At 36.0% G+C, this 14,396-nt stretch overlaps 1 protein-coding gene across 2 annotated transcripts in view; it reads right to left on the bottom strand.

The window, feature by feature from the left end:
• si:dkey-12j5.1 overlaps positions 1-14,396 on the bottom strand; it is a 156,638-nt gene that overhangs the window by 30,937 nt on the left and 111,305 nt on the right. For both annotated transcript variants that reach the window (XM_073926114.1, XM_017351506.3), the window contains one exon: positions 5,772-5,825. In XM_073926114.1, coding sequence (XP_073782215.1) covers positions 5,772-5,825 — 54 coding nt within the window. The remainder of the gene's footprint in view (positions 1-5,771; positions 5,826-14,396) is intronic.

Here is a 14,396-nt window from a genome sequence, read left to right on the forward strand (position 1 = left end):
ATTATTATTAACATTCATTCATTTTCGGCTTAGTCCCTTTATATATCAGGGGTCGCCACAGCGGAATGAACTGCCAACTCATCCAGCATATCTTTTACGCACCGGATGGAAACATCCATACACACTCATTCACACACATACACTACAGTCAATTTTAGCTTGCCCAATTCACCTATACCACATGTCTTGCCACATGCCGTAGTGCACAGGTGTCAAACTCAGTTCCAAAAGGGCCGCAGCTCTGCACAGTTTAGTTCGAACCCTAATTAAACACACCTGATCAAACTAATTGAGTCCTTCAGGCTTGTTTGAAATCTACAGGTAAGTGTGTTGGAGCAGGGTTGGAACTAAACTGTGCAGGGCTTCGGCCCTCCAGGAATTGAGTTTGACACCCCTGCCGTAGTGTATTTCTGTGAATGCGGGTGTGTATGAATGTTTTTCCATGCTGTGTTGTGGCTGGAAATGCATCTGCTGCGTAAAAACATATGCTGGTTAAGTTGGTGGTTCATTGCGCTGTGGCGACCCCTAATGAATAAAGGGACTAAGCCGAAGGAAAATGAATGAATGAATAAATGACAAATTTAATAACTAAATCAAACTTGTTCATAGTAAAATAAAAAGTGCACTACATTTACACTACACACAACAAAAAGTAACAATTATTCATAATTCATAACATTTTTGCCACAATTCCAGGTTTGAAGTTAAGTGTGTCAGAAGATTTGGGGTAAGCTGTGGCAGCTGTTCAGTTAATATTAATATAGTAGGCTTCCCAAACACAAGAAATGCTAATACAAACATTATTACTATTTGCAAATGTTATTTATTTTGCACTCCATGCACATATCCGTATTATTAAAACATTTTTCTGCCTGGTTTATTAAAATAGAAATAATGTTCACCAAACAGACTTGGAATGCGATTACACATACAACACACCGTTTCGTTCTCTCATTTCTATTCATATATTTTTTTAAATCATTCCCATATTCCTTAATTATTCCATATGTGTGGTGTTGGAGTTACTCCAGGATAAGGGATGAAATAATTGCCCTATAGGATAAATTATGTCTAATCTGGCAGAGCTTACCCCACTCTCGCCTACGATGAATACAAATGAAAGTAGGCTGCGAAACAGTCAGCCGCTTGTAATTAACAAAACAAACCTACAGCACTTCCTGCACTCTGTCGGCGCTATAAATATTTGATTTCAGGCAGGATTAAAATAACTTTATTTGTGGCAAACGGAGGAGGAGAAATGAACAATGGGGCAGCTTTGTTTTACCCTAAAAAATGAGAATGTGGGAAAAAAAAAAGGCACAAATAGGCTTGTGGGGAAGAGTGTGTGCGCGCGTGCATGCTTTTGTTGTGCTGTGTTGAAGTGCTCTTCACTTTATCACCTACTGTTACACTCTATACCCTCCTCTGATGTCTCAATAACACACCACAGAGAGTTCAAACATCTCTCACTCCCACTCTCTCTGTCTCTTCCTCTTTCACACTCTCTGATTCTCCTGAGCCGAATGTTCAGAACACTCTGTAAAGCGCTCTCAATCTGTCAGATATCTATTAGAGAGAAACAGTGAGTGTGTGTGTGTGTGTGTGTGTGTGTGTGTGTGTGTGTGTGTGTGTGTGTGTGTGTGTATGTGGGAGTGGACTTGTACATTTCTGGCCTGACTTTTCAGAGCATAGACTAGGGTTGAGAATCAAAGGAATAAACTGTAATGGTCCAGTTCTGAATCTGACATAGGAAACAACTTAACCATATAATAATAATAATAATAATAATAATCATAATAATAATAATAATAATAATAATAAAAACTGTGAATATGAAGTAAAATCTTTGAAAGTCACTCTTCAATAAGTTTCATATTTGTTCCTTTAATAATGTATAGGCTTCAGTTTTGCTCATTCATTATTTACCATCTCTCAGGATGTTGTTTGTACTGTGTAAGTTATTTTTAATCAAGTCTGAAGAAAAGGATCAGAATGCCTTCCAGTTTAATAATGCTTTATGCACTACTAAAGCAAACCATCATTCATGTGGTGTTGGGGTTTAGGAAAAGAAAAGTGCCGTCTTTGTGTGTTGGTCCATCAAACAAAGTACAATGTCTCAGTATCTCTTTCTGCCACCCTAGAATTGTGTGTTCATCATTTCCATTGCTAATAACATAAAGTGAAGACCAAAGCACTTTCGAACAAACAAACGACTGCTTCAGCAGGATATAATGCCATAAATTATTAATCCAGCCGTCTGAGACAGTGATTCATCAAATGCTGCTGTCAAACATCCGAGCAGGTGCAGCCTGTAGGACGGGCCTGGAAATATTAAAACACCACACAATAACAGGATAGAGATATCTAATCCAAGTGATTTATTCTACAATAGAAACATTCTGTCATCTTAGTCCGATGTGTTTTAAAGTGGCCATTAAAGGTTCCTCATTTTTTGGGAGGTCTCCTTTAAAAGTCTCATATCCATTCGAAGACAAAAACAAATTTATTTTCTTATAATATGCACTGCAGAATCAGGTCTTTTCTCACTGTGTCTGAAATGATACAATCAAAGATCCGTTCTCACTAAACGTCTCCCTGCACACACAGTAATGGTGGAATCAGTATTACCAGATCAAGTCTGCAGGACCATTCCTCATTAGAGAAAACAAAGACACAAAGCAAAATACAAAGCAAATATTTCCACAACTTTATTACTTGAGGGTGTACTCACACTAAGCAAAGTTGCCTTGTACCAAGCCTGAGCGCAATTGCCCCCTTCCCCTCTCCCCTCGGCCTGCACTCAAACTGCAATTTTACTTGGCGAGCATGCTTACGTCAACAATGATGCCACTGTTCAGATAGGAAGAGAGGCACTCTCACTCACTACAAAGGAGATCTCTTTAGTTATATTGTTTTGTATTATTTTAAGTAGTTTGGGATGCGATGACACACCACTTTTGATGCTCAAAAGTTTTCATGAAAGTCATTGGGCTGCACGTACTGTTTTAAAAGGTTTGCTGAAGGTGCAGCCAGGGGTTTGCACCTTTGATAAACTATGGCATTCACTGAAAAAAAAGAATGCCCAACCGAACCACGCTCTGGCACACCTCTTCCGACCAGGTCAAGGTCAGCCAACTGAAACATGCCTAGGGGCAATTTAGAAATGGGAGTCAATCGCGCCCGGGCATGGTTTGGTTAGCCTAGTGTAAGTACCCTTAGACAGGGCTGCTCGATTATGGGAAATTCATAATCACGATTATTTTGGTCATAATTGTAATCACGATTATTCAAAATGATTATTAGTTGAAGTCAAAATGATTCGCCCTTCTGTGAATTTTTTTAATGTAGGAGGAATTCTTCACAGTATTTCCTATAATATTTTTTCTTCTGGAAAAAAAAGACTTATTTGTTTTATTTCGGCTAGAATTAAAACAGGTTTTATTTTTAAATATTTTGAAACCTATTTTAATAGCTCAATATTATTAGCCCCTTTAAGCAATATATATGCTTGATTTTCTGCCAAAGAAACTACTGTTATATAATGACTTGCTTAATTACACTAATTAAGCCTTTGAATGTCACTTTAAGCTGAATACTAGTATCTTCAAAAATATTTAGTAAAATATGTACTGTCATCATAGCAAAGATAAAAGAAATCAGTTATTATAAATGAGTTATTAAATGTGTTGTGTTTAAACTGTGCTTTAAGCATCTTCACTGTAAGAAAAACACTTTAGCTAAAAAAAAGTCCTTCAGTCAAGAGCAGTGAGGGACTTTCTCCTTTTGTTGTTTGATTAAAAAATAAAAACAGGCGGCAGCAGGAATATTGCGCACTGTTACTTTAAGACTAGTGCGGCTCTGATATGGTTTCTCTTTCACATGTCTTTTGATTCTTAACTTCTTTGTTTATTACACAATTGAGGGTTAATATGAATAATCACTAAACACCGCACTCTGACACAAAGGTGCATGAATTTGACCATTAAAGCGCTCACATTAAGATGACGTTAGATGTGTGTACTCTGCTTGTCTTTGAGCCTGTCCAAGGCTAAGCGCGGTGCGCACACATACACCAACATACGTTCTTTCGCGCTTTTAAAAATATGAATGATTGGAATGTTCATCAATGAATGATGCGTATCCCGTGCTGCAAACATTACATTTCAGTACATGCCTTTAGTCATTTTCATGTGGAACTGAGCTTTGCAGAGCAACAAATGTGTATGACTGGAAAGGGGGTGGTGTATGAATAATGAATAATCATTTATCTTGATTAATGGTTTTTGTAATCGTTAGAAGCCAAAATCGAAATCAAAAGCGGATTGCACAGGGCAGTATTTATTTTCTCGTTCATAATGGGGAATCAAACATTTTGAAAGCATAAACAAAGCAGCGATTAGCAACATTATAACAGTAATTAGCTACATTTCATGCACGTATTTTGTATATGCACATAAAAAATTGTTTGATGGAAATGCCAAGATGTCCATTTTGAAAACTCACATAACTGAGTAGGATCAACTTTTTATTTGATAAGAAAAGATGCACATAAACTACAATGGAAACACTTTTACTGAACAAATACCAGTATGCGCATTAAAGAAGGTCATGTGATTTTTGTATAAGAGATCATGTGATGATAAAAAATGTGTGTAAATGGACAAACCACCTGGCTGAGCACACTGTAAAACATCTGAAATATTGTTTTGGCCACTCTAAAACGCCAGTATTGGTGTTAATATATTATTAATTACTTCCAGAAATGCCAAAAGCATTTGTGCTCCATGTCTGGCAAGTAATTTATTAAATAAAGAAAAAACTCACACAGCTTCTCCTACCGCAGCAAATTTTATTTTTACTGTTGATATTTGACACCAGTAATTCAGGTAGTAAAGATTTTTTTCTCTTTAATTACATGGACAGAAACGTAGCTTTATTTGCATGTCTTATATGCGATGTTCCAGTTATGCGCATACATTTAATTTGCATGCTACATATTTTTACTACATCACACTCATGCTCAGAACACTTTATTTAGCCAACGGCCGATTCCAATTCCAAATGTAAATTGGGGCAACAAGCTAAGACAATAATCTGACATATATTAACCCGTTTAGATGCAACGTGTGCAACTCACCAAACCAACTAGCTGGACTGACACTGACCAATGGCCCAACGAAGCCGAATGTCCAGTCAGCTTGGTGTGCCTGGGCCCGAAGCAATTTTAGCTTGACCTAAACATCTCAGATGTTGTGCAATGTGGTGGGTGCACAGGTTTGTCTATTAATACATCCCATCACAACCCTTTTTCTTATTACAACTGTTAAAACAAAATCACATTACTGTTTTTATGTGTTTCTATCACAGTTTATGTGCATTTTTTCTTATCAAATAAAAAGTTTATCCTACTCAGTTGTGTGCATAAGCATTTTCATAATTTATGTGCACTTTGGTGCTTTCATTAAGCAATTTTTTATGTAACATTCCAAAAGCAGTGGATGGAAACATACTTTAGCTATTGTTCACAGACAACTAAAAAAAACATTCAACCAACATTGTGTAATTTTCAGGCAGTTTAGGACCACTTCATTCGGCTTCATTTTATTGTGCACTTTGATATTTTAAATTGTATAGACCTTTTACTTCAACTAACAGTGATATTTCAAAATAGATTAAAGGTAATACAAAAAAAAAACTATTAATTTAATCAAGACAAAAATAGTGTTTCAAATGACTAAATACAAGATAATAACAAATATATAAGCACACACCTCTACAACCTCATCATCCTCTTCTAGAAGATCCTCCAACACTTCTGTGGCCATCTGGGGAAAAAAGAAAACACAAAACAGTATGACAATTAACTTCTGGACTGATTTTAGTTCCAAATAATGACACAACCATTCAAAAGTCAAGACACTAAAATACATTTAGATTAAGAGAAAAACAGCTTACATAAGAACAAGCTGCACTGCAATATTGCTTTTATTAAGCATACTCCTGCATGCATCTGAAACTTCACATTATTTTGAAAAGGGATTCTATTTAAAATGATGTTTGTAATCAAAGGATTTAAAGTAGCATACACAGCACATTCATTAAGCATTTCTTGCACTACCTTTAAATACTTGCTGCACAGAACAAAGTAGGCAGAATAAAGATATGTGAGAAGTTATTATGCAAAAAGTCTACTAAAACTCTGACTACTAGTTCACAAAATATTGCAAAGTTTTTAACAAATATATTTTTATTAATTTTTTATTAATTAATTTGTTTGCCAACAAAAACTAAATATATACAACCAAAAAAAAAAAAAAAAAAAAACTATCGACCATTTTAAGGGATGTAAACAAAAACAATAGTCCCAACCTACTTCATATTCTACATTTTTTATAGCTTCCCTGAATCCAAAAATTGCCACATAATAATAAATATTGTTTTGATAACTGTTTTAACATTTAACATTAGGTAGGATGGAATTCCCTCTTGTTATCGTGATGAAATGGTTAACAACAAGCAGAAAAAATGTTCATGGGCCACATTGAAATGGTCTATAAAAAAAAAAAAAAGAACATTAAAACATCTGGCCCAAAACTACAGCAAATTAAATAAGCTGTACATCCCCATAAATCAAATGGCTCAGCTTTTCAGAGTATTATTCAAATTACTAAATGTAAATGTACATATTGCTGCTTTATCAAAGTTAATATTTGTTGAGCTGCTGGACTACACTTTTTAATTTACTACTAAATGATTTAATTACACAACAGGATGAATGTTCAAGCATCCCATACTTTATGATCCACTTGAAAGGGATTCTGCATATAAATATTGCCTATGGTCATGAGAATGGAATCAGAACGCTTGAAAAATGCTAACAGGCAGCACTTTTGTGTTTATTTGGATTTGAATATCACAGCAGGTTTGACAATTACCATAATCTGAATCACAGTCAAGTAACTGTAGTAACTGGATCGGTAAAGTGTGTTTATGTTTGGCTTATGGTCAACAGCACTCTTTTCGCTGAACTTTAATTAAGTGTTGACTATGCTCTGCTTGCCGGTTCGCAAGGGAAAGAAAAGTGCTTATAATTTAATGATTTCTTTACTGCTTTATCACCTCACTTCTTATGTTAATTTGTTAAACACAGTCTTTATCTCTCCTTTGAGAGCCTGAGATCTTCATTTTGCTGATCGTGTTTATTGATCTATCTGCTGTCAGCCTCTGTCTCTCAGCTTAACCCGTTCACCCGGAGCGTGTTTTAATTAAGCTTCGTCAATACATCTGATCTAGAGCTGATAGACAAGGACGGTTAAGGTCAAAATTTGGGTTTCATCTCAAGTTCCTTGAGAGATTCATCCAGATGAAGCTGTAATCAAGTGCACAGCGATTAAGAATCTGAAAAAGATATGGGATCATGCAACGTGAGCCAAGTCCAATGCCTGATCATTCCAAGAATGACAGCTATAATTGCATTGGCATCAACACTAGGGGTGTAAAACTACACATATTCATACACAAAATGTTTGGCTATTTTAGTTCAAGCAAATGCAATGCTGTTTAACCAATGCTTGTGCAGAAGTTACTTATTATAGGACATATATATGTCAGACATATGCTGATATGCAATTTATGTGACCCAGGACTACAAAATTGGTAGGATAAAATAATATTTGGCAGAGAAAGAACTATTAGTATATCTGGAATTTAAGGGTTCAAAAAAAATTTAAATACTGAGAAAATCTTCTTTAAGTTATCTAAATAAAAAAATAAAAAAATAAAAAAAACAAACAAAGCTGCGCACTGTAATTAATACAATAAAATTAAAAATTAAAAACAAATGGAAAAAATGGGAAATATAATACTGTTCTTTGTGGTATACTGTATATAGAATACAGTTTACACAAAATATGCAGTAAACCTGATAATAATACTTATATATTGTCAAAGTGTATCAAAATTCTATTTTTATATTTGTGGTGCTTTATGAGAGTGGGAGGGGCTAAAGGTCTGCAGCTGTCTGATTGGTTTAATTTTCTGCACAGCATCAAGGGTAATGTAGTTTTTCTGCACAAATAAATATGACTATGTTTTAAACAGGTAAATTAGAATCAACAGATTTAACAAAACAATAAATGTTCAACCTCAGGGCTCCCAACAGGTCTGTTTTTATCAGTTTTTATTAAAAATGTATTCCCACATAAAAAAAATAAATAAAAATGTTTTCCATTATTTGGAACAATTTTTTTTAAAGATATACTATCATCATAATGGCTTATTGTGAATAGACCTTAAAGGTGCAGTATGTAAGTTTGACATCCAGTGGTTAAATCGCGCACCTGGTTCAAAACACATGCAAGCACAGGTTGCCAGATTGACAACATTAACAGGAGCGAGCCTAACAATTGAGCTAAAAAGCTAATTTAAGGCTGATTTGAGTCATTTTCTCAATAAAAGCAACGGCACATGATAAAAGGAATATTTTCCCTATTAAAAGGATTTTTTGTTTTCACCAACACCTGAAATGTGTATTTTAGAAACGGCTGTCAGAAAACTAACAATGTTTATCTCAGCCAGGTACATCTCAAGTGCTTTTTTCAGTGTTAATAATACGAGTTTAAATGCCATTTTACATGAGATTTATTGCCATACTACTAAAAGCAGTAGCAGATAGTTTACCTAAGATCTTAATAATAAATAAAATCGTTTGAACTTCAGAACTGTGATTCAGTGCAAGCCAACAAATATTAGTGATTCAGCATGTACATTTATTAATGTTAAAGAGGTTTAATGTATTAATTAGATTATAAACCTTACCGTTTCATTGGAGTGCAGTAAGTGCACATATATTCTGTGCTTCTGTATGGCTGTATTTAAATTTCTGTCCTGTTTCGTCTGGTGCTAAAAGCTCAATTGCTTATAACTGCAAATCTTGTCTTGTAGCATGTTGTTATGACCTGGGGTTGTAATATAGCCTGCTCACCTCGTCACCCTGATTTTGTCTCGTTTCGAAGTCTGCTACTGTACACCGGAGGTCGCATTTTAGTCACGGATGCATGTTTTGAGAGCCTTTATGACTAAATGAATGAATTACACCGTTTTCCACAAAGGCAACCTGGGATGCTGAAATATAATTGGCTAAACTGGCATTGGGTGGGTAAAAAAGAACAAAACACAGACACGTTCTGGCACATAACACACATTTTCAAAGCAGATTATCTGACTTTAACATTGCTTTTAGATAAACAAGAATGTTGACTTTGCATCTTTTTAAATATCTGCAAACATATGATGGTATTTTTATGTTTTAGAGTTAAATAACTTACAGCACCTAACACATTAATTCTCTGATTCAAAACTTTGAGGGCAGACTTCTTCTCCACAAAACATTCTAAAGTAATAAAGAAACGTCTGCAATTTTTACACTTTGTAACTTTGAAATGGTACTAAAGCTCTTTGTAAGTTTCCCCTGATCGATATACTGAGACAGGCTCTCTTGTTATTCCCCCAGGAGGGTCACGGCTTTGGCCAAGGGCCACGGTGACCCCCAAAGCCTCCATGAACTTAGATGCCAGCCACTCTCAGCATCCGCTCCTCTCGTCCCGTCACACTCATGCCATCCATTTCAACCAGGGCAACAGAGTCAAGATCAAGCTTTCTTGAATGTAAGCGCCAAAAGGGAGGGGGAGAGAGAGAGAGAAGGTAAAGCAGGAAAAAAGTGAGGATGGATAAAGCACATCGCTCGATGGATACGTAATTTAAGGGACTGACCAACCAATTTACGATCCTGCAAGGCCATAAAATTCAGCCTGGACTTAATAATAGCACATTTAATGTGACACCTCTGACAATTCCAATCTAGCACAACCACACTCGCCAGCCTATCTGTATCTGCTTTTGTGTGTGTATGTGTGTGTGTGTATATGTGTGTGTCTGTGCATGGCAGAAAGACAGACTGCGTGCAGGAGAATTTATTCTCCAAGCCAGACTGTGTGAACGCAGAATACACTAAAACACACATTCTCGCTTTCGCGCCCGAACTTTATAGTCACACCGTTTATCACAGGCAACATGGCTGCCACTGGGAGCTAAAAACTTCACTTATATTTAGCCTTTTGGAATGAGGAGGAGCCGAGATAATTACTTTAGGGATTGATGCTCTCGTTCTCTCTTTCTCTCTCTCCTCAGCCGCATATCACTCCCCAAAGTCTGAGCGCTCAGCAACAGATAAAAGGGACGGATAAAGTCAAATGCTCGGCCCAGAGGAAAACTGCTATGGGGTATGTGGGATTCTCCATTTAAGAAGTTCAAATTGAATGCATAAATCCACTTGAGCGTTTCTTAGATACATACGCGATTATGGACGTTTGACAGCAGCTGGCAGACCAGGAGCTGGTAAACGTGCCCGGGCCCCTGTGGAGGAGTACAGCCCCCGGCAGTGTCTATCTGATGAAGATGATCAGGAGAGGTTTAAAACTAAATGAAGCAATTGTAGAAAAATAACAGCTTTTGATTACATCCACGTCCCAGTTCACAACCAGGGTTCTGGGGCTCACTAGGGGCTTCGGCGCAATTTCAGGAGGGATGCAGGATTGTTTAAAATTTCCTCAAGTAAGATTAAATACATTTTAAAAAAGAAGCTGAAAATCCAGATGAAAACTGACAAAGCATTTATTATTTGAACTTCAACCTCTGGAAATTGTATTGAATCAGTTAGGCCCTAAATTAAAATGCTGTTATCATTAACTCACTAACAAACTTTTGTTCACCTTCAGAACACATTAACATTTAATGTTTATGCATATGGCAGATGACTTTCTTTATTTTTTAATGCAAAGTTGAAGGTATACATTTGAGCAGTTCTTGCTTTCCCTGTGAATCCTTGGCATGGCTAATTGGCTTCACAACCTTGGCACTGCCTTGGCTAGCCTCGTGCCATACTCTACTGGCTACAGGAAGGCATTTGAACTTAATATATAAACAACTCAAGATATATTTAATTATATCAGAAAGATATTTGTAAACAGTGTTGGGTAAGTTACTTTAAAATGTAAGAGATTACAAATGACTGATTACTATTGGAAAATTGTAATCAAATTAATTACTTTGACGTTTGACTTTTAAAACACATCAAATATATCTACAGTATAAAAATACTAAATTAACTACAGCTCTTTCATTCATTCAGAAACATTTCAATGGGTTAATCACAGCAGTTTGACTTATACAAAAAACTTAAAGAGTACACCCAATACTTAAAATTCTCTTATCATTTACTTGTTTCAAACCTGTGTATATATTTTTTAACACAAAAGGAGACATGAAGAAAACTGGATACTTGCAACCACTGACATTCATAGCATGAAAAAGTACTGCAGTGTTTGGGTGTTCTGTGTTTCTCAGAGGTAATTACTCTACTGAAATGTGTTTATTCCATACAAAGTATAAATGACCAGTCAGTTCTTGTCAAGTGACAAAAGACGCGATATGTGAAAAGCCCCATAATCAGCTACACTTCTCTTCGCATTCAGAAGATACCCTCACTCCTGATTCTGCACAAAAATCTAATTTAGCCTGTTTAGGATGAGATGGACCACCATGTTTTTGGGCACTGTTGTCCTCCTTGGTGACAAGTTTTGTCATAGAATGCTGTTCTTGGTAGTGCTTGAACAAGTTTTGGTCGGGCTAAAAGCAGTCAAAAGTTAACTGGACAGTGGACATAAACTGCATTTGACAGCAATATTTTTGTTTTTACGCTCAATGACAACAGAGTATTGCCTGTATTTCCATTTGAAGAAGTAGATACTCTCATCAGCAGCTATTTCAGCTCGAGTTACCCAGCTGTTTAAAAGCAATTTAACTGACAATGCAGCAGAAATTGTTATTTAAAAGAAGCATTTTTTTTTCTTGAAAAAACTACAGTTGTAACGCAAGTAATGCAATTACAGTGACTTTAGTAACTGTAATCAAATCACACAAATTCAAAATATAATGCGGTACATTACTGCATTCCCCAGCAATGTAATTAGAATACAGTAATGCGTTACTGAGGAACGCGTTACACCCAACTCTGTTTGTAAATTTAGTGAAAGTCTAAAAGCTAAACAAATTAAAATTCACAGTTAATGCGTATGTACGTAATACTTAAGTCTTATGTGCCGATTTGATTGCATTATTTGAAAAAGGAATTCCAATTAAGCAGCTACAAGCATATAAACACTGATCAAAGAACATTTACAGCAAACAGATTTGAAGCATGTTAGCATAGTATGCCAAAACCAAAAAGTTGTTCTTGCATGCTTGAAAACCAATGAGATTTATTCTCACACATCAAGCAAGCATGGCTGAACGTCTATTATTTTTACTCATCAATGTCAGGACGAATCATTTGTATGTTCATTTGTGATTAATAAATCAGTGCTACTGGCCAATTATAGCTCCAAAAATATAGTCAATTAGAAATATTTAAAAGAGCCTAGGAGTAAAACTCATTGAATCCTCAATCTATCAGCCAAACCCCACAGTTTTCAAAGTAAGTGTAAACAATTGGTAGTTTCAAGTGTTTTCTTCACTCAAAAACCCCCACTACATCAATAAATGCCAATGTTTTGTGAATTTGAGGAATAGAGAAGAGTCCTGTTCGAGCATCTGCCACATAGTCATAGCCAATTCTCTTCTCAAACAGTATTTGAATAGCACTTCATCTTTTACAACATGAGATTTTGGCAAAATGTATTCAAGGACATGAAAAACTAAGTACCCAAAAATAAATGTTGAAATAACTGTAATGTGATGCATTTGCTGTTTTAGATTTGCCTGTTCAATCATAATATATTGTATATTTTTATCATTACCTGGTCAAAATCTTAACAACTTCACTTCATACTGATTAAGCGTCAGTAATATAAAGAAATATACCTATGTCTGACCGCAAGCTGGTAACACTTTAGTTGAGGTAACAATTTCTCCTGGCTTATTATCTGCCTATTAGGATAGTATTAGGATATTAAATGTTTATTAGCACTTACTGTATATAGATATATACATCCCTTTAATCCAACTACTACCTCAACTACTACCTCAGCAGCTAATTAGTAGTTTACTGAACTACAATGCTTAGTTAATGGTTTGTTAATAAAGTTAATTTTTCATTCAAATAAAGTGCAACCGTAAAGCCAAATTAACAACTTGTTATGTGAGGGTGCTGGACAACGGGTTTGAGGATCCACGTGCAGTCTATTTATAAGATTATTCAGGCAGGCAATGGTCACAGGCAGGGGTAAACAGATACATACAGATAATCCAGAATGGTGGTCAATAAACAGGCGAGCAGTCGGTACAGGCAGCAGGCAGGATAAATAAAAATAATAGGCAAGGGTTAAAACACGGCTAGACAAGGCAAAAGAAAACGCATCGTAATGTCACAGTTTTAGCAGATAACAAGACTCTGCAAAGTCTCTGTGTTTGTGTGCTGTATATAAACAATTCACATGCAAAAGCTGCTAAACAACACTTCCGCCAAAAATAAGCTAATGACACTGAGCGAATGCTTTAGGCACGCAGTACATATTCAACAACTATTCTTACTTCAAATCATCTAAGGGTACTTTCGTAAGCCTAATTATATATCCGTAAAACACTGTGATATAGCCGGGCTCGGATTGTATAGCTTTCTTACTACAATCGATCTGCTACAAAGTTTGTTGCAATCGAGCCGAGACCACCTCATTCAGGCAATCTCGGACCAATTGTTTTGTGCGGATTCGAGCACGATTGCTGGATTCACATATGCAAAATGAACCGCGCTAACTGGGCAAACAAGACAGGTTCCGAAACAAAAGTCTAGGTGTGAAAGCACACTAAATCGCAGCGTCAGCCTGTTTAGAAATAAAAGTTTGTTGGCTAAAGCCTCTAAACACAAATTGCCGTTGGCAGCAAAATCAGATATGTTCCAAGAACCAATCAGAAGGAGCGAACTGAATCATATTTTTCCACTTTACAGTAGTAGCTCGCTGATACGCCGTCTTTTATAAGGAGAGTGTTTTATTTCGCTTCCAAAAAAAAAAAAGATTTTAAAAGATGGAGTTTGATGAACTAGATGAGGCTGTCCAACTGTCAGTGAATGGCAAATGAAAACGTACCTTAACAAAAAATTCTGAGCATTATAAGAAAAAGAAAACACACTGTACAGTCGAAGGGATAACATGAATTCATAATGTTTTTTTTGTGTTTTTTTGCGCAGTGACGCTACTTTGAATGCATCCAATTTACTACATTAAACGGCAACACCATTTCATGAAATATGAAGTTAAGGTGCTGTTCTTTTATCCCACATAGATGCTATGATGACAGCAAGAGACAGAAAAGAGAAAGACCTTAAGTATGTTGAGAATGAA

The sequence above is a fragment of the Danio rerio genome, chromosome 16, assembly GCF_049306965.1.
Source record: "Danio rerio strain Tuebingen ecotype United States chromosome 16, GRCz12tu, whole genome shotgun sequence".
In the NCBI taxonomy this organism is placed as follows: domain Eukaryota; kingdom Metazoa; phylum Chordata; class Actinopteri; order Cypriniformes; family Danionidae; genus Danio; species Danio rerio.